Genomic DNA, 19,970 nt, shown 5'->3' on the forward strand with positions numbered 1-19,970 from the left:
CTTAGCTCTTTGCTTCATCCCTTCCCCTCCAAGTTACAACTATCATTTGGCATTTCTCTCTATCTATCCCCTCACCCCACCTTTCAAATCTACTCCGCAGTTTTTCTTCTCCAGTCCTGCTGAAGGGTTTTGGCCTGAAACATTGACTGTACTTTTTTTCCATAGATGCTGCTTGTCCTGCTGAGTTCCTCCAGCCTTTTGTGTGTGTTGCTCAGATTTCCAGCATCTACAGATTTTCTCGTTTGTGAGCTGCCTACAATCTATGCTTTAGAATTCACTTTATTTGTTAAAATTACTGCAAAATGCCAGAAAGTTTGACCTAGCTGTAAGATTGAGAAGATGAACAGTGAGAGGGAAAGCAAGCACTATTGAAATGATGCCGAGTGTAGGTAAATAAAGCTCATTTTGATTTTTTTTAAGATTCAAACAATTTTTTTTCTAATTGTAATAGGTTATGTGTTATCACAGTGGCAGAATCTCACCCAGTGTTACAAAGTGCCAGAAAAATAAAAAGTATTAGCTACCAAATCAGTGCCAACTGCAGTCGATTACAAAACAAGGTCTCAGGAAAATCTAAGCGGGTGAGTACCTGCTTTTTATTTGAAAAAATTTCTCAGTGTGTATTGTAATTATTTCTCTGACATTAAATGTACCTACTGAAACCTATTGAATCCCCTCTTTGCTTTAAAAAGCGTAAAGAATGTAACACTGACACAATGTTTTCTTGCAGATGAATTTTATTATTTTGCAACCACCTTTTCAGGAAAAAAAATCACCTTTATTTTTTACCTCTAGTACAAGCAGCGACTTAAGTGTAACAAAGGAAGAGGCCCATACTTTATTAGATCATCTAAATTTAGGAACATATGAGAAATTGGAGGAAATATAGACTGTTATTTACCAAAAGTATTGTAATGTAACTTAGATCTGGTTCTGGATATTTTACATCGCCATCATCTCTTCCTTATTTTAGTGTAATTTTTTTTCTTCATTTGATGTGTATATATGAAAATTCATGCTTGCCTCAAAACTAATTGCAATGTTTGTCCTCAATAGCTAATAAGTGATGTCATTGGTTTTTAAGCAATCCATAATTCCACTCCAGAGCATCTCTATTATCCAAAACTTAGTTTGGTCCAGTTTTTCCAGGTTAATTGTTTTATATTGGCCTATAATTCTTAACCGCAAGATATTTCATCAAATTTTTCTTAGATTTGATCCTCCTGAATATAAATTTTAACATTTGCTATACCACCAATTTTACTAACATTTTCAGTCTTCAATATCACCTATTCATTGTGTGTTTACTCAGCAATGTCCAATTATGTACTCCAGCATGAGTTACTTTGTTTGCACCACCTGTTTCTGAGCAGTAGACACCATTTAACACTTGGAATACGAATGTAAATATTGTTGCTGTTAGAGCAGTTCAGAAGTCAAATATCATGTTGCAAGTGAGTCATTTCCTGAGTTCCTAAATAATTTTCACCTTCAGTTCATAAGTATATTGAAATAATTTCCTGTATATGATTCAGTACAATTCCAACAACAGTTGGAGAAAGTGGCTCTCCAAACTCGGAACAATAAATTCCGTCCTTCCCAATGATGACCTTACAGTATATATGACAAAATTGCTAAAAGTGTACATTTTGTTGGTGAGAAAAAACCTATTGTACCTACGCTTTTGGTCATTTATTTAGAGTGTAGAGGGTAATTATCGGTAGTTATACTTGAATAGGGGTCAGTTTAATGAAGTCTTACCATGTCGATTGCTGCAATGAAGAGATGAGATTGAGCAGGTTGAGCCTATACTCATTGGAGATTAAATATTGGAATGTAAGTTTCTTTGGGGGCTTTGCAAGGTAGATACAGAGGATGTTTTTGCTCATGGGGAAATTTAGAATTCTGAAACCCATTTAATACAATGAAGAGCCATTTCCTTCAGACATGAATCTTTGAAATTCACTATCCTTGATACTGAATTGTTGAATATATTCAGGGAAAGATGGTCAGATTCCTGAACTATAGGTGAGTTTTAAGATTATATGGAATTGTGTAAAAGTCAAGTTGAGGCCAAGATCAGATCAGGTCAGCAAAGTAGATTTGAGGACTCTTGCCTTGTGCTCTTGCAATCCATAAAGGAATGCATAAAAAAAAAATGATATTCATTATGGTTTTGTTTTTTTTATAGCACCTTAATATATCATATTGTACTTCACAATAGTATCAAACCAAGAAAGCCGCATAATGAGATACGATCAAAATGTTAGTTAAGGGAGAGGATTAGAGAAGGAACTCCATGGTATGGTCTTTTCAATTGTCAGAGGTGGAAGGGTTAAATACAGCGAGGTGTGGAGACCAGAAATGGATTAGTATGTGTCTTGGGTGTCTTATTGGCTGTGAGGTTTCAGCTTTGGGTTTAATTACCCAACATTAATTTTAGCAATCACCAACTGTGCATATTTGCTTCTTGTTAACTGCTTCCCATGGAAACAAATAAACATAGTATGGAAAAAGAACCCTTTGCTCAACAGAGTCTGCATGGGCCATCAGCCAACCATTTACACTGATAGTACTGTACATTCATCCATTAATTCTTCTTCACCGTCTCATTAACTCCCCTAGTTTCTACTCTGCTACACACTAGTCAATTTACAGTTGCTAATTAACCTACCAGCCCACTTGACTTTGAGATGTGGGAGGAAATTGGAGAATACAGAAGAAAACCACAGACCCAGGAAGACTGCAGACTTCACTCAGATAGCAACTGCAGTTAGAATTGAACAGAAGTCCCTACTGCTGTAAGACAGCAATTCTACCAATGTGTCGGCCATTGTTTCTAACTGTTGGCTTTGCCTGTTTTAATTTGATGTAGCTGAATTGTGAAAGTACTTAGTTTGGTTGCTAGTCTATTGTATGTGGATTGGGAGTTATTTGTTGCAAAAACATGTAACTCTGGTTTAGTGATATCATTCCAGTTTTTGAAGTGGGAGGTCATAGATTCGTACTCTACGCGATAAGAGTGCAATGGCACTTCTTTCGAAAGCTGAGGAAGTCATAATTGTAGAAATGCTGTATTTTTCAGGTTTGTCTTTAATCTGATACTCCAGCCCCCCACCCCTTCACTCAATAAATCTGCCCATTCCAGTAGATGGAAAAATGTATAGAGCTATTTTTAAGGAAAACAGGAAAATCAATATTTATCCATTAAACAAGAAGAAAAAAAGATAAAGGTCATTTAATTTGTGGAACCATACTATATGCAAATTCAATAAGGTTTCCTTATATGATGACAGTTCCATTGAGTGTGAGTTGTCCTAGATTATAAGGTAGCCTCACAATATTTCACCAGTCTGTATTTTTAGTAAGCAACTGTGTTTTCAGACACGTTTAGATAGCTTTATCGTAATAGTCTTTTAAATGAAATATTTTAAGCCATGGTTAAGACAATTTTATCAGTTGAAGCATAGAAAATGTTAAGGTGGATAGTATACATTTCCCTTGGTAAATGCAAACTATCTCTGCACATAACTTTCAGGGTGGACAGTTCCTGACAGAACTTGCCCCGTTGTGTAGAATAATGTGTGAAGATGGTGAGGAGTACACAATATACAGGTATGTGAGTACAATATCTAATGAATTTAATTTCACAAAGTAGAATTATACTTTTTGGAAGTAATTGCCAATTGTGTCACCTGTCATCCTAATTAGTTTTCATGAAGTTAGAGGCAGTCAAGTGCCATAGATTTATAAAACAACGCAGCATGGACATAGGCCCTTCGACCCATTGAGTCTGTGCTGATCATGGTGCCCACCCAGTTTTCAGTATTTGGCCCATATTCCTTTCCTCTAAACCCTGCCCCTCCACGTACCTGCCTCAGCCACTTCCTCTGCCAGCTGATTCCATATACTCACCTTCACTGTGTGGAATATGTTGCTATTCAAGACCCTTTAAGTCTTTCCCCTCTTAGCCTAAGTCCCTGGTTTCAGATTCCCTTACCCCAGGGAAAAGACTTACCATCTGCCTTATCTTTGTGTTTCATAATTTTAAATATTTCTAATAAGGTTCCCCTTCATTTTCCTACATTTTAAAGAATAAAGACCTAGCTTGACCAACATCTCCATATAATTCAGGCCCTTTAATCCTGACAACATCTTTGTAATTTTTTCTGTATGCTTTCCAGTTTAACCATGTCTTTCCTATTACAAAGTGACCAAAACTATACACAGTATTTCAAGTGCAGCCTCACCAGCGACTTGTACAGCTAGATAATAATGTCCCAGCTCTTATATTTGTTGCCCTGACTGATGAAGGCCAGCTTGCTAAATGCCTTTTACATTACCTTGTTTACCTTTGGTGCCACTTCTAACAAACTCTGCATTTAAATTCCTAGGTTCCCTGGTGCTCTACTATTCGTAGTATAAGTCTCTTGCTGATTTGACTTTACAAAATGCATCATCAGAATTAGTGTTGCTGAGATCTCTTAGTGCCCCTTAATCACAGAGCTATGACAGGAGCTGTACAAATAAAATATTCCACAGTTAACAAAGTATCTTTTTTATTATAGCTGTATCAGAGGACGGTTACTGGAAGTAAATGAAAATATTCTCCAGCGGCCCAGCCTTCTACAGGAAAAGGTAAAATAAAAATGTATGTATTGATATTGTTTTACTTTATTTAATCTAACACACTGTTTATTCTTTACCCTTAGCCTTCCACAGAAGGATATATTGCTGTTGTGTTACCGAAGTTTGAAGAAAGCAAAAGCATAACCCAAAATTTAATCAGCCAGGAGATGTATGAAGATGTAATTTTGAAGAGAGACAGTACAGCAGCAAAACAGTTAAATGCTGACCTCCGTGATCCTGTATCCCTTGATACAGCTTGAAGAACTGAAAGGCACAAAGAGCTTTCTGAAACCGAAGTAATGACTTTGAAATCTTTTTGAAACTTATTGCTAAATTTGTTCCCATCTTGTGTAGGAAGTGTACATCATCGTTCAGTGCATCACAGTATATGACTGTGCCTTTTGTAAAAAAGGAAAATTTCCTAAATAATGCACTGATTATCTTGGGATTTTAAACTTGCTTTCTGGCAACTCACATTGATGCTAAATACATAAATTTAGTTCTATTTATGTAGTATGAATTGGTCTTATTTACCCAATATTTAAATAGGAAAAATAATAGTTAATAGTTTATTAAGTGTAAAAGGACCTCACCACTGCAGAGGAGAATACATGGTAAAAATTCACTATTCAACTATTTTAAATGAAGGTGGTTCAGCACATGACTTACTAAGTCATGTTTGCAATCCCCACCCTCGAGCTCTTGTGCACACCAAGGCTCCATCCTCAAGTTCTTTTGAAGCAAATTGAGTTTACTGAAATGAAATTGTATAATGGTGAATTAAGAATGTAAGAAAAAAAGAGTTAAGGATTAGCTTTGTCAGATATACATTGAAACATAAAATGCATTTTTTTACATCAATGACCAACACAATCCAAGGATGTGCTGTGGCACCCCACAATTTTTGCCATGTTTCTGGCACCAATATAGCTCACTAACCCTGCCTTGGAAAATGGGAGGAAACCTATGTGGTCAAAGAAAGAAAATGCAAATTCCTTACAGCGACAGCAGAAATCAAACCCCAGTCAGTGATCACTAGCATATATCATGAAATTTGTTGTTAAATGGCAGCAGTACAATTCGATACATTAAAAACTAAATTACAGTAAGTGTGTTTATTTATTTATATTTAATAAGTAGTGCAAAAAGATGTGGGTAAAAAAAAGTGAGGTAGTGTTCGTGGGTTCAATGTCCATTTGGAAATCTGATGGCAGCGAAGAAGAAGCTGTTCCTAAATCACTGAGTGAGTGCGTTCAGGCTCCTGTATCTCCTCCCTGGTGGTAGCAATGAAAATGGGGCATATCCTGGGCAATGGAGGGCCTTTTGGAGGTATCCTTTCTTTGAGATGTCCTGGATGTTAGGGAGGCTAGTGCCCATGGTGGAGCTGATTTGAGATTACCTTTCAACAGCTTATTTTGATCCTGTGCAGTGTTTCATCCCTGACAATGATGCAGCCAGTTAGAATGCTCTCTGTGGTACATCTGCAGAAGTTTGCAAGTGTCTTTAGTGACATAACAAATCTCAAACTCATAGTGAAATATATCTGTTGTCGTGCCTTTTTTGTAACTGCCTCGAGATGATGGGTCTAGGATAGATCCTCACATATTGACACCCGGCAACTTGAAACTGTTCACCCTTTTCACTTCTGATCCCTCTGAGGACAGATGTGTGTGTTTCCTCATCTTTCCTTGTCTAACTGTTATGCTACTGTTATCATCTATTAGGTGGTGTGTAAAATCTGCTTGTAGAGCACTACTCTATATCTGGATTAATAGACCATTGCTTTAATAGAATTTATAGGACAGTACATGTTTTACCTTTGAGTCCATTTGGGTCGCTCAGGATTTAATGACATAGTTCGGCCAACTGGCCTTGTTTTCTTAATAGACCATGCTGCAAAACTATCAATAGGCATGTATCAATTGTTTATTATCATGATCCTTTTTTGCTTTGGTGTTATTCAGTTTGTATTCTAAAAGTGATGTGCCTTTGACTCCAGTTTCTTTTAAAGGAAAGCCTTGAACGTGTAAAATAAACCCACCTATAACAATTGCAGCATGGAAACAGGCCATCTCAGCCCTTCCAGTCCGTGCCGAACGCTTACTCTCACCTAGTCCCACTGACCCGCACTCAGCCCATAACCCTCCACTCCTTCCCTGTCCATATACCTATCCAATTTTTTTTTAAATGACAAAATCAAACCTGCCTCTACTACTTCTTCTGGAAACTCGTTCCATACAGCTACCACTCTCTGAGTAAAGAAGTTCCCCCTCGTGTTACCCCTAAACTTCTGCCCCTTAACTCTCAACTCATGTCCTCTTGTTTGAATCTCCCCTACTCTCAATGGAAAAAGCCTATCCACATCAACTCTATCTATCCCCCTCATCATTTTAAATACATTTATCAAGTTCCCCCCAACCTTCTACGCTCCAAAAAATAAAGAACTAACTTGTTCAACCTTTCTCTGTAATTTAGGTGCTGAAACCCAGATAACAGTCTAGTAAATCTACTTTGTACTCTCTTTGTTGACATCTTTCCTATAATTCGGTGAACAAAACTGTACGCAATACTCCAAATTTGGCCTCACCAATGCCTTGTACAATTTTAACATTACATCCCAACTCCTGTACTCAATGCTCTGATTTATAAAGGTCAACATACCAAAAGTTTTCTTCACCACCCTATCCACATGAGATTCCACCTTCAGGGAACTATGCACCATTATTCCACACTTCGGCCTTCACCCCATCCTCCCATCACCATAACAGGGACCATGTTACCCTTGCCCTCACCTATCACCCCACCAGCCTCCAGATCCAGCATATTATCCTCTGCAATTTCCGCCACCTTCAACAGGACCCCACCACTAAGGACATCTTTCCCCCTCTACCCCTCTCTGCTTTTGGCAGGGATCGTTCCCTCCGTGATTGCCTGGTCCACACACCCCTCCCCACAGATCTCCCACCTGACACTTATCCCTGCAAGCGTAAGTGCTACACCTATCCCTACACCACCTCTCTTACCACCATTCAGGGCCCCAAGCAGTCCTTCCAGGTGAGGCAACACTTCACTTGTGAGTTGGGGTAATCTATTGCATCCGGTGCTCCCTGTGCGGCCTCCTCTACATCGGCGAGACCCGATGCAGAGTGGGGGATCGCTTCGTCGAGCACCTACTGTCCGCCACAACAGACAGGATCTCCTGGTTGCCACTCACTTCAACTCTCCTTCACATTCCCATTCGGATATGTCCATACATGACCTTCTCTACTACCATGATGAGGCCAAACTTCGGTTGGAGGAACAACATCTCATATACCGTCTGGGTAGTCTCCAGCCCCTTGGTATGAACATCGAATTCTCCAACTTCTGGTAATTCCCTCCCTCTCCCTTCCCCCATCCCACCTTCACTCTGTCTCCTCTTCTAGCTGCCTATCACCTCTCATGACTCTGCCTTCTACTACCCATAGTGCTTTCCCCTTAAATTCCTTCTTCACCTCTCCTGCCTATCCCCTCCCTGTTTCCCCTCCCCCACCCCTTGGTCTTTCCTCTGACTGATTTTCCACCCAACCCCCACCTTCTTTATAGGGCCCCTGCCCCCTCCTTCTTCAGTCCTGACAAAGAGTCTCAACCGAAACATTGACTGCTTCTTTCAACAGATGCTGCCCGACTTGCTGAGTTCATCCAGCTTTTTTGTACATCACCATTATTCCTAGATCACTGTGTTCTACTGCATTCTTCAATGCCCTACCATTTTCCATGTATGTCCTATTTGGATTAGTCCTACCAAAATGTAGCACCTCAAACTTAATCAGCATTAAACTCCATCTGCCATCGCTCAGCCCACTCTTCTAACTGGCGTAAATCTCTCTGCAAGCTACTTCATTATCCACAATGCCACCTATCTTAGTGTCATCTGCATACTTACTAATCCAATTAACCACCCCATCATCCAGATCATTAATGTATATGACAAACAACATTGGACCCAGTACAGATCCCTAAGGCACACCGTTAGTCACTGGCCTTCAACCTGACAAACAGTTATCCACCACTACTCTCTGGCATCTCCCAACCAGCCACTGTTGAATCCATTTTAGTGTGTGCGTGTGTGTGCGTGTACACACACCATCTCTAAGAATACTTTCCAATGGAACCACATGAGCAACAGCTAAGTTCACTGATGACATTTGAGAAGCCCCTGTCCTCTTTGCCCAGTCTACACATCCACTCCAGTCCCATATTAACTTTAATGATTTTCTGATATTGTTTACAAAACAACAAGTGGAATGGCTTCATACAAAAGCCAATGCCATCTGTTTGAGGCCAATAGGAACAGATTACAAATCATTTGCCAGGGCCACCAATATTCTTAACCCCAACCATGCCTGGGCAAAGTACCTACAGAGCTAGTGGGGAGGAACAACATGGAGCTACACCCGTCAGCCTGGTCCTGAAGACAAACCAAAGGCATACTTAACCCTTATGTCTCAAAATATGACAGTATTGTACATATATATGGTTAATCCACCTGCAAACATGCAGGAACATTTTATACACAATTAATATTGTGTCTCCTCCTTCACAATTACCATGGTCTTTGACCATGGGGGATAAGCTATAAACGTGTAAGCTAGTCAGTAAGTGAATGAGAGCAGTTAAGAATGTTAAACTTTGTGAAACGCAGAGCTGGAAGATCTGTCCTGAAGGTCAGGCAGAGCACGTCCTCCATATTCAAAGGAAGAAAAGCTGACCCGATATCACAGACTAATAGAAGCAGAGAAACAGTCTTCCCTGACAAAGGAGATGCATTTGTATGACTATTCCATGTATCTAACTGTAACTTAAATTGGATTGAATAATCAGGTCTTTCTGTTGTATCCTTAAAATTACCTTAAACAACTGTGATGTTTCTGCTGCTGGACCATCGAGTCATCAGCCGGGTCCACCTGTCTCCAGACGTTTCATCCCCTAACCCAGAACATCCTCGGGATGGCAGGACAGCAGAAGGTGATCAGTCTTCTACCCCCGACAGTCAGACTTCCAGCTAGTATCGTCCCTTCGCAGCCAAAGCCAACTGGACGCTCTCTCTGCTGCATGGGCCATGGTGTTAATGGCTCTCTTCCTGGTTCTCCCTTGTATCACTAAAGCTGCCATCATCTTCCAGCATGACATGGTGGAAAATCCTCTTGCCCCCACTTCAACAGTGAAGTTCCACGTCTGCCAGCCATGCTGTCTGCAGTCCACCACCAGGTCTTCATACCTCATAAGTTTCTCTAATGGGCCTTTTTGACATCGGGTCTCCCATGGTACTGTTAGCTCTATCATCATGAGCTTCTTCGCACTCTCTGACAATAGTAGAACGTCTAGTCAAAGTGTGGTCTCTACTATTGGTGGAAACACCAGTTTCTTTTTAAGATCGATCTTCATCTCCCAGTCCTTTGCCATGTTCAGTATACTGTCTCTACGCTTGCTTGTTGCTGCAGCACGTTCCCTGGTCCTGTCGAAGTTTGGGTGGCTGTCCTTTTTGTGGTCCTTCTTCCTCTCTGGTGTAGGCGACTGCTCTCAAAACCTGGTCATGTCTCCATCTGTACCGTCCTTGGGAAAGGGCAACCTGGCATGAAGAAAGAATATGCTCTAGGTTGGATGGTTTCTGGCTCAGAGGGCACGTTGGGTTTTCTGTTACTCCCCAGTTCCGCAGGTTTGTAGGAGTTGGTAGTACATAGCCCTCAGTAAGAACTGGAGTTGCAAAGATGTATATTTCCATATGTCATCCCATGTCAACACTCTCTGTTCTGTTTCCCACTTTGTCCAGGTCACTTGACTCCCCATCTCCACTGCTCGCACATATCTAGCCTCCTTTCTTCCTTATCTCCTGTTTGACCAAGTGCAGTCTTTCCTTAGGGTTGTTGACCCACATCCCAGGCCTAGTCTGCCCTTACACACTATTCCGACAATGTCTCTGTGGCGAAGTCGGGACTCTGCTGCTTCTACTGCCTCTGCCGCCTTCCATTTGCTCCCTGTCTGAATCTTGAGTCCTGCTTCACTGACCTTGTCGTCTTTGAGGGTCATGATGAGGCATGCTTTCCCTGCCTTAAATTCCTCTACAACTGAGGAGAGGGGCAGCTGGAGCTTGGCTGTCTTGCTGTAGAGCCCTGTTGAAGAGAAGCACTGCGATACTCCTAACCACTTTCTCAGGTACCGGTTAGTCTTTCTCTCCATGCCCTCGATCATTGTCAGGGAGATGTCATACAGCATCATTGGCCACGTTAGTCTGGTTAGGAGCCCATGTTGGAAGATCCATGCCTTGAACTTTCCTGGTAAACCTGATTTGCCGATCTTTACCAGCCTTTCTGTTGTTTGTTGCTCCAGACGTCTGATGATGTTGACATCCTTCAGTTTGTCATCATACCATTTCCCTAGGCACTTGATGGGGTTTCCTATAATAGACAGGAATTCTTCATCCTGGATCTTCAAGGTGAACTTCTGGGTAAGCTGGCCTTTCTAATCACCAAATACCTTGATTTGGCGGGTTTAAATTTCATTCATGCCCATGTGGCTGTTTCGTCCACTGCCTGGAGTACCCATCTGGCCTGGATATGTGTTGTAGTTGTAATTGTAAGGGCATCCATAAATCCTTTGCTTGGCAGCAGTCTGATATTGGTGCTTGTCTTTGGCCCTCTGGTCTCTCTTTTCCCAGCCTCTATAAGTAGATTCATGGCCATGACGAAGAGGACTACGGATATAGTGCAGCCAGTCACAATGCCCTTCTCTATTCGCTGCCATGATGTTACATAGTCCTGCACGCTGAACCTTAGTTGAATCCCCTGGAAATAGCTTGCCAGGATCTTGGTGACCGGGATATGGTAGTGTTTCAGTACTGCCTCGATGAACTCGTGCGGCACTGTACCATAGACATTGGCTAAATCCAATCACACAACCATCAGGTTCCCTTTGGTTGCCTTGGCCTCCTGGGATACAACACTTGTGTGTTCCACACATCCTGGGAATCCAGGAATCCTTCCCTTTTGCACTGCCATATCTTTGTATTGGTTTTCTTCCATGTATGATGTCATCCTTCTTGCTAGAACAGTGAACAAGTTTTTTTCCTGTGATGTTGAGGAGGGAAATGTTTCTGAACTACTTGATCTCAGTTGAGTTTTTCTCTTTTGGCACAAAACATCCTTCAGCCACTTGCCAGCAAGGTGATATCTGGCCCTTCCTCCAGATGACTCTCATCAGCCTCCACATCCTCTGCAGAAGCTTTGGGCACTTCTTGTAGACTTTATATGTGATCCCATTGGGCCGGGTGCTGAACCTGCCCTCACCTTCTTGATGGCTTGTCTTACTTCTTTCAGTGTTGGCTCTTTCTCGTCTAGTGTTTCTGGCACTGTTGCACTGGCTCAATCCTGCTGTTTTCCCCAGCGGCAGGTCTCGTCTTTCATCTGAGTGTGTTTTCTGCTGGTATGCCTCCACTTACTCTCTTGGTTTTCCTAGTTTGCCTGATCTTTCCCCTTCTAACACACTTGCAGAAAAACTATAAGACTTTCTGATGAAAAGAGCCCTTTTCCTATTCTTTTCATGTTTGTTCTTCCTTATATTTTCCACATTCCTAAGTTCTTTAAGCCTCCTTCTCAGGTCTTGTTTCAACTGCCTCAGTCCTTCTCTCTCTTCCACACTGCTTCTTCTGTACCTGTTGGAGAGTGTACTAATTTCCCTTCTTATGTTGGTTATCTCCCTCTCTTGTCTGCTAGGCTGGCTCTTCTCCACTACACCAAATCGGTCTTCTTTGATGGAGTACACCAATCTGCACATATTCTGAAGCTTCTTCTCCACAGGTCTTATGAGTATCATCTCAAGAAGCCTGTCCATGTCCTCATCGAATTTCTCCCACTCACCACTGTTCATTGGGGGCCAGTTTATTGGGTTTATTCCTGACTGTGGTCCTCCACCGTCTCACCAGTCCTACGCTTGGTGGATCTTGGGTCCCCTGAGATTCTTACAGAGTTTGCCACAGCGGCATCTTGGCTGTGTCAGGGTTGGTCCGGTCAAAGTCCACTGTAAAAGCTGTGTTGTTTCTATTTGGTCCGTCCTGTTGGGTCTTCCACCCTCCCTCCTTCTCGGAAGACTCGGAAGGTATCCTGGTTCTGTACTCGTAGCTAGTTGGAGTAGCTAGTTTGTAGCTGATGTAATTCTAGTTTTTAAAAATGGAAAATGGTGTAAATAATCGCCAGTTCATGCAGCACCTGTGGAGTGAGGGATAAGTTCTGGTACAAGTTACAACAGGTATGGATATCACAGACTGATAGAAACAGAGAAATAAAGTTACCTGAGGTTGCTGAATCGAACATTAAGACTGAAAGGCTATTGTATGCCAAGATGGAAGATAAAGTGCTGTTCCTCAAGCAAACATGGATCTTCATTACAACAGTGCAGGATTTTGTTAGTAGGATGAAATCTATAATATTTACTCAGATTAATGAATGGACACAAGTAGCTAATGTAGAATCCCAGTTAATTTGAGTTCCTGTTTTACTGTTGTATTCATTACACAGAAATTATACAATTTGGAGAAATAACAGGTCAACATCTTCATTATTTATCAGAGCATCTGAACAATACAATGTAGAAATAAAATTCATTTTAAATACTCTTTTTTTAGTGTTGGTCTCTAATGTTCCTGATGGAGATTGGGATATCAAAAAATAGGAATTGCTGGTTGGTCAAAATTATTTTTTACTTCATGAGAAACTAATTGTCTTTGCATTAGGATGTGATTAATGCTGAATAATATTTTTTAAAATGTAAAGTGGAATAACAGCAATAAAAACTGGCAAAAATTTCATGAAAGGTTTGGTATTTCTTTTTCAAACAGTTGCTAATTTAAAGGTTGATGAATAGTACTGTGATTACTTGAGTAAGACATTCTACTAAGTGGTTGTCTATTGGTGGGTCCTCAGGTGGCTGTAGATTGGTTGATGGGCAAGCATTAAAATCCAAAACTTCCAAAAAACTCTTCTCGAGTCATTTATTCAGTAGGATTAAGGGAAGCTGGTAACAATTCCTCAACTTCTTGGTACTAGTGTGAACAAGTAATTTTGGTGTGCATAGAGAGCTGAAAGTTTTCACTGACAAAGGAGATGCATTTTTATGATGACTATTCCATGTGTCAAACTGTAACTTAAATTGCATTGAGTAACCTTAAAACATTTTGCAGCTGATATAATTCTAGTTTTTGAAAACCGAAGTTGCTGAAAATAATCACCCGCTCAGGCAGCACCTGGAGTGAGGGATAAGCTCTAGTACAAGTTACAATAGGCAAGGAAGATCAAATATAACTATTTTTCATGTAAGCTGCTTTACTATGACTACAGTAAAATTGGAACAATTGTGACATTCTGAAAATATCAGTACTGTAAATCTAAAAGAAATTATTTAGTATTTCAAGGTTGAGATAAATATATAATCACTAAGTGAAGCATAAAGCTTATTGGTGGTCATGACACGAGATAGAAACAGATTTTTAAAAAATCTATTACATGACACATCTGCATGTGAAGATCATTAAACAATACGCAGAATAATGATGATTAATGAATTAGAATTTTATTTTAAAAAATATAATTTTTCATGTTAATTGTTAGAGAAATGTTTAAAAAACTGCCTTTACAGGTAATACAAATTCAGTCCAAGTACTTTACTAAATATTTCCAGCAATGCATACATCACATTCTAACCCCACTGCACCGCAGTAACAACATCACTAGAAAAAGTGAAATTAGATACAGAGTTCATGTGGGAAGAGGAGATTCAAAGGGAAGAAGAAAAAGCTATGATTAAAACTTGTGATCTGTTTGACGTACAAGTAGATTTTAACTTATCAAGCATTATGAAAAGCATTATTTTGATGGGGGAGGGAGAGGAAACAAATGAGATTGGAAACTAAGAAAATTTGGACAATCCAATTATGTTTGGGCAAGTTTTACTAGGAAGTACACGGGATCTTCCCAGGAAATCTACATTTAGCAGCAGCAGAAACAACAGTGGTAAAAACCTGTTTTATTTCAACGTACCCAAATGAAAGTATACCGCAATAACCTGCCTGCAAATATTATAATTTGGTTTAATTACCTTACACAACAGTAACATATGCTGTTGTATCCAATTTGGTTTTTGCACATTTATGAGCCTAGCAGCATCAAAGGATTAATCACATCAGTAAGACATTCACAGAAAAGGTTTAGACATTAGCAGGCTAAAACAAAAACCCAGCATTAATACATTTCAGAGGAGATAACTAACCAAATTACCTATTAATATTATTTAAATTAGTAGAGTTGAGGGGAAAACAATTGTTGTAGATCTTAAACATTCAAATCGTGGGCACATTGCTGCTATTTATATTTAAGTACTATAAATGTCAGACATTAATTACTGTCTACTATGAACTAACAGACTTTACAGTACATCTGACAATGTATTTGTGTTGCAACTACTCTAGAACTTCCCCCTTTATTTGCTCTCTAAGTATGTCAAATTTGCCATGTGCCTTTCCAGAGATTTCACTCCAAATGTATCTGTGTTCTTTGCCTCTAAGCTCTCGCCATTTGCAACCGTCTGCATTTGGTTACCTCTCCAGCTGTGGGATGTGCCCAGAAATGTATGATCTACTTTATACTGTAAAAGATAAATCATATTAGAACAACAGTACAGTATGATCCATAGAATGTAAAACATAAAATCACATTTAACATAGATACAAAAGGGAATTTTCCCTATAGGCAAGTTCCAGCTGTATTTTCAAAATTACAATTTGTGTTATTATTGTAAATTTATCATTATTTATCCAATAAAGATGTAATGTACTGCATTGACATGGTGAGTGAACACATTTTCCCTTTAATCAATATAATTGGACCAAGAGCACTCATTATGTACTCCAATTGTCTTGACAAATGTTCTTTATTCAATCAACAGCTTTGTGCAATCATATAATTTTAGTGCAGTTTAATTATATGCTAATCTGTTTTATAGAGGTGGTTATGGGTTGTATTCATTTAGGCCTTTCTTATTGCCAGTGACTAGATTACTACCTGTTTATAATTATTGTACTTAGAAATTTACCAACAGAACTGGAACCTAAATCAGAGACTAAACTTAGTTAGATGACATTGAACTTCATTGCAAACACAATAGAGTTATGCTGTTTTTAACAATTTCTTTCACTAAGTTATGAAATAATGGTAAACTATAAATTCATTCAGCTTTTTGGTTGGAATCATCGAGCTATACAACACAGAAACAAGCCCTTTGCCCAACTTGTCCAAAGCCACCAGGCTGCCAAACTAAGCTAGTCCAAACTAAGCTAGTGCCAGTGATTGGCCTATTTCCCTCTAACCTTTTTAAAAGCAATTAGACAGGTAGATGGATAGTAAAGCAATAATTGAACCCATCTCTACCACTTGTTCTGGCAGCTTTTTTCATGTAGAAAAAGTTGCCACTGAAGGCAAATCTTTCGCCTCTCACTATAAAACTATGGCCTGTGTTATGGACTCCCCTTCCCTGAGGAGAAGATTGTGGCCATTCACCTTATAAATGCCCAACTTGATTTTATAAACCTCTGAGGTCACCTCTTGGTATCCTATGCTCCAGGGGAGAAAGTCTTAGTCTATCCAGCTTCTCCTTGTAGCATAAACCCTCTAGTCCCAGTAATTTCTGGTCCACCCTTTTCAGCTTAATGACATTCTTTGTATAGCAGGGTTATAGCAGTCCTCCATATCTATATCAACACGTACAGATGTAACATAACATCTCAACTCCTGCACTCAGTATCCTGAATGAGGAAAACAAGCATTACAATCCCCATCTTCACATCTCTGTCGAAGTCTCCATCTTCAAGGAACCTGTTCTACAGCACCCTCCAAGGTTCTACCACTTACTGTGCAAAACCCTGCCATGGTTTGACTTCCTGAAATACAACACTTTTCATCTATCCTTTATTTCCCAATTTTAATTAGTTTTCAGTTTATAGACCAATAGTTTTGCAAAATTGTTAATTTTAAGATGCACTAGAAGACATGAGTTAGATAATCTTACCTTTTTTAACAGTTTGTAACAAAGTGAAAGAACCTTCATCAACACAGTCATCATGTTTATAGTCTCCTGAATGGAAGTGTCAACCTAGAAATATTGAAGAGTACAAGAATAACTCTACATCTACACTATTACAATTTTTGTAATGAATTTGGTAATAATTAAAATTATTTGCCCCCTTTTCATTTCACGCTAGTATATCCAGAAGTACTTACAATAAATATTATTAATTTTAATCAACCCTTCCCTTGGTAAACAGATTCAAGTTTCCTTTAAAATTTTTACATGTATATGTTATACTTTAAATAACAAATATCAACGTCATAAAGATTAGGAAAAATATAAGTTCACAGATTTATAATTTGTTCCAGGGTGCAACGTGCAAGGTTTTATTGAACTGTTAACAGACTGCAGTTACTTGCTCATGCCATGCTAAATGGACCTTTGAAACTCATTTCTACCATCATGATCAGGGGTAGCAGGTGCTGGGAAAACCACTAACTATATGTTCCTTCAAGTGCACCTTGAGATGGCCAGGAACTGCTAATCACACCCAGATCCCAAAGTTAAATATATAAAAGACACAGTGCTGATGGCTTCTTTCAAAAGTGTGCCCTTAGATTTCAGAATTTTAATCTAAGGTGAAGGACATTGTAGCTGGAGAATTCCAGGAGGGATGGTATTGGGGAAGTGTGAGACAATGAGATTTTGTAGCAAGCTGCTGTTGAAAGATGACTTGGTGATGAAATTCCCAGGGCCAGATGAAATGCATCTCAGGCAACTATGGGAGGCAAGAAGGAGATAGCTAAGGCCCTGATGGAACTATTGAAATCTTTACTACCAAGGTGACATCCTTATTCAAGAAGGATAGCAGGGATTAGCCATGGAGTCTAATGAAAAAGAAGTTACAAAAGCCACGATTAAATCTATATATAGAAAAGCAATGCTTAAATAGACTAACCTGGCTTTGTTAAGGAGAGATCCTCTCTACCATTTAGATTGAATTTTTCAGAGGTAACAAAGTGTATTTGTGGAGAAAACATTGTTGTTGTGACTAGATCCCTCATGGGACAATGGTCCAAAAACAAAGATTGCATGTGATCCAAGGCAAATGGGTATATAATGAGCTGAAGGACTGTTTCTGTTCTTGGGTCTTAGGGCTGTATATCCTGGATCCTGGATGGTTGGTCAATAAATAATGCTGTCTTGCCATAATCAGCTGGATTTCTTTCCTGACAGAAAGGATATTACAGCAAATTTTTAAAGGTTTTAAGGGAATATATTAAAGGATCAAATGTAAATGGAGGGAAATTCGTAATTTAGGTTCTGAAATGCTAGAGGCAAAATAACGGAGTAATTAAACTACACAGGAGGTTAAACATTGAAAAGTATGAATAACTCCATGGGATGCAATACCGAAAGAGGTGGGGGTAAGCCTAAGCAAGAATTTACAACAAGAATTAGAATTAGTATTGCTCAACTGGACATTACTGTAGTTCAGCGAAAAGGGGATGATGATAGCACGAAGACTTAGTTGGTGTTTAGATGTCTTAGTCCATGGTCCCTGCAGAGGACAGACTTACATTGAAGATAAAGACCTGATAACCCATATAAATTTAAAGCATCTGAAATCTATAACAACACAGAAGGACATTGGATCCATATCAGTTCCCAGGGGGATAGTCCTAATGATTCTTCCTCTCACATTATTAACTCCCGTTTGATCTTTTTTCCCCCTGTTGGTACCAATATCCTACTCTCAGAGGTAATTCATAAGAGCCAATAATCTTCATCTTTGGGATGAGGATGGACACTAGATCTTCTACACAATCTTATTTTTTTAATTTTTTTATTTAGAGACAGTAATAGGTCCTACTGGTTCAATGAGCCTGAGCTGCCCAGTTACACACATGTGACCAATTAACCTACCAACCTATACATCTTTCGAATGTGGAAGGAAACGAGAGCACCCAGAAGAAAGCCCAAGCGGACACGGGAGAATACGTGCACTAGTGGAATTGAACCGGGGTCAGTGGTACTGTAATAGCATTACATTACCAGGCTGCCCCGAGGGTGGGAGCTATAAAACTCAAACAGGCAAAACCTGTTGCCAGCATTAAACCTGAGATTCTGGAGCTGTGACAGTAGCATTAACTGCTGTACCGCTGTGGAGCTCTTATCTGAGAAATTTGATTGATGCTGATTTGCACTGTATTATATATAAAAAGAACAGACCTTAGTAAAAGTGGCAGCTTTGCCATGAACTGGAGTTCTGCAGGTCATTTGCAGTTGCTGGCACAAGGTAGGTAATCTCTCAGCTTCCATCAACAAAGATGATTTTTCATCCTCCTCCAACTGAGGAAACAGAAACACATTTAGCTCAGACTCCATCTAACTTCATTATTTTGAAATGTATCAGTCATTACCTTTGAAATTGATGATAAAATGGAATAGTTTTGACATTGAAGCATCTTCATGCTATTTGTACAGTCCATTTAATGAACTTTAGTCATGATGAATAAACTTCAATTTCTTCAGCTTATATTTTACAGCCAATAAACACAATGTGGGCTGAGCTAATCAAATGGAAATCAAAAATATCTGTCCATGACAATTTTCTGCAGTTTTCCATAGAACGTGATGTGCACATAAATAATAATGTAATCCCTACGGGTCACTACAAATGCATTAACGTATTAAAATAATAAATTACAATGAGTTTTAAAAAGAAAGTTCAAGTTCAAGTTTAATTATCATTCAAACATACATGAATACCCATGAATATAGCCAATTAAAACAGTGTTCCTCCAGGGTCCAGGTGCAAAACACAGTACCATCAGTTGTACACAGTACAAGGCACATATAGCATACATAAGACAGCAGTAAAGATGCAGTCACATGAACAAAAATATACAGCCCAAGTTCCTGAGTGACATGTCCTGTAAATTGGAGGTGTTATTGGCAAGAACAAGCAGTTCTCAGCAATCAGCAAACGACGCACGCACACAATCCAGCTTGTCTTTCACTGAGCAAACATTGGAGAGCAGCACTAATAGGATGGACCAGCCTCAACCCCACATGGATGCTGCACTACACCACCCGTCCAGCGTCTCCTCTCCCGGACTGCTGCAACAGGCAAGTCTGTGGTTTGTGGCCTACTCCTTGTTGCGACTGAGGCCAGGCAGCTCCCCTGCCGCCTGTCTCGTCAACAAACAAGGGAAAATTACTTGCACTATTCTACATTACCAGTG

At 39.6% G+C, this 19,970-nt stretch overlaps 2 protein-coding genes across 3 annotated transcripts in view; one reads left to right on the top strand and one right to left on the bottom strand.

The window, feature by feature from the left end:
• Window positions 1-5,134, top strand: part of abitram (actin binding transcription modulator) — a 29,856-nt gene extending 24,722 nt beyond the window's left edge. The window contains exons 3-6 of the mRNA XM_059972337.1: window positions 452-581; window positions 3,539-3,615; window positions 4,569-4,638; window positions 4,713-5,134. Coding sequence (XP_059828320.1) covers window positions 452-581; window positions 3,539-3,615; window positions 4,569-4,638; window positions 4,713-4,889 — 454 coding nt within the window. The 3' untranslated portion in view covers window positions 4,890-5,134. The remainder of the gene's footprint in view (window positions 1-451; window positions 582-3,538; window positions 3,616-4,568; window positions 4,639-4,712) is intronic.
• A 3,190-nt stretch (window positions 5,135-8,324) lies between these two features.
• Window positions 8,325-19,970, bottom strand: part of ctnnal1 (catenin (cadherin-associated protein), alpha-like 1) — a 285,354-nt gene continuing 273,708 nt past the window's right edge. For both annotated transcript variants that reach the window (XM_059972319.1, XM_059972320.1), the window contains exons 17-19: window positions 18,955-19,074; window positions 16,723-16,806; window positions 8,325-15,303 (exon numbers count right to left, since the gene is read on the bottom strand). In XM_059972319.1, coding sequence (XP_059828302.1) covers window positions 15,139-15,303; window positions 16,723-16,806; window positions 18,955-19,074 — 369 coding nt within the window. In that variant the 3' untranslated portion in view covers window positions 8,325-15,138. The remainder of the gene's footprint in view (window positions 15,304-16,722; window positions 16,807-18,954; window positions 19,075-19,970) is intronic.

This window comes from Hypanus sabinus, chromosome 6 (genome assembly GCF_030144855.1).
Source record: "Hypanus sabinus isolate sHypSab1 chromosome 6, sHypSab1.hap1, whole genome shotgun sequence".
In the NCBI taxonomy this organism is placed as follows: domain Eukaryota; kingdom Metazoa; phylum Chordata; class Chondrichthyes; order Myliobatiformes; family Dasyatidae; genus Hypanus; species Hypanus sabinus.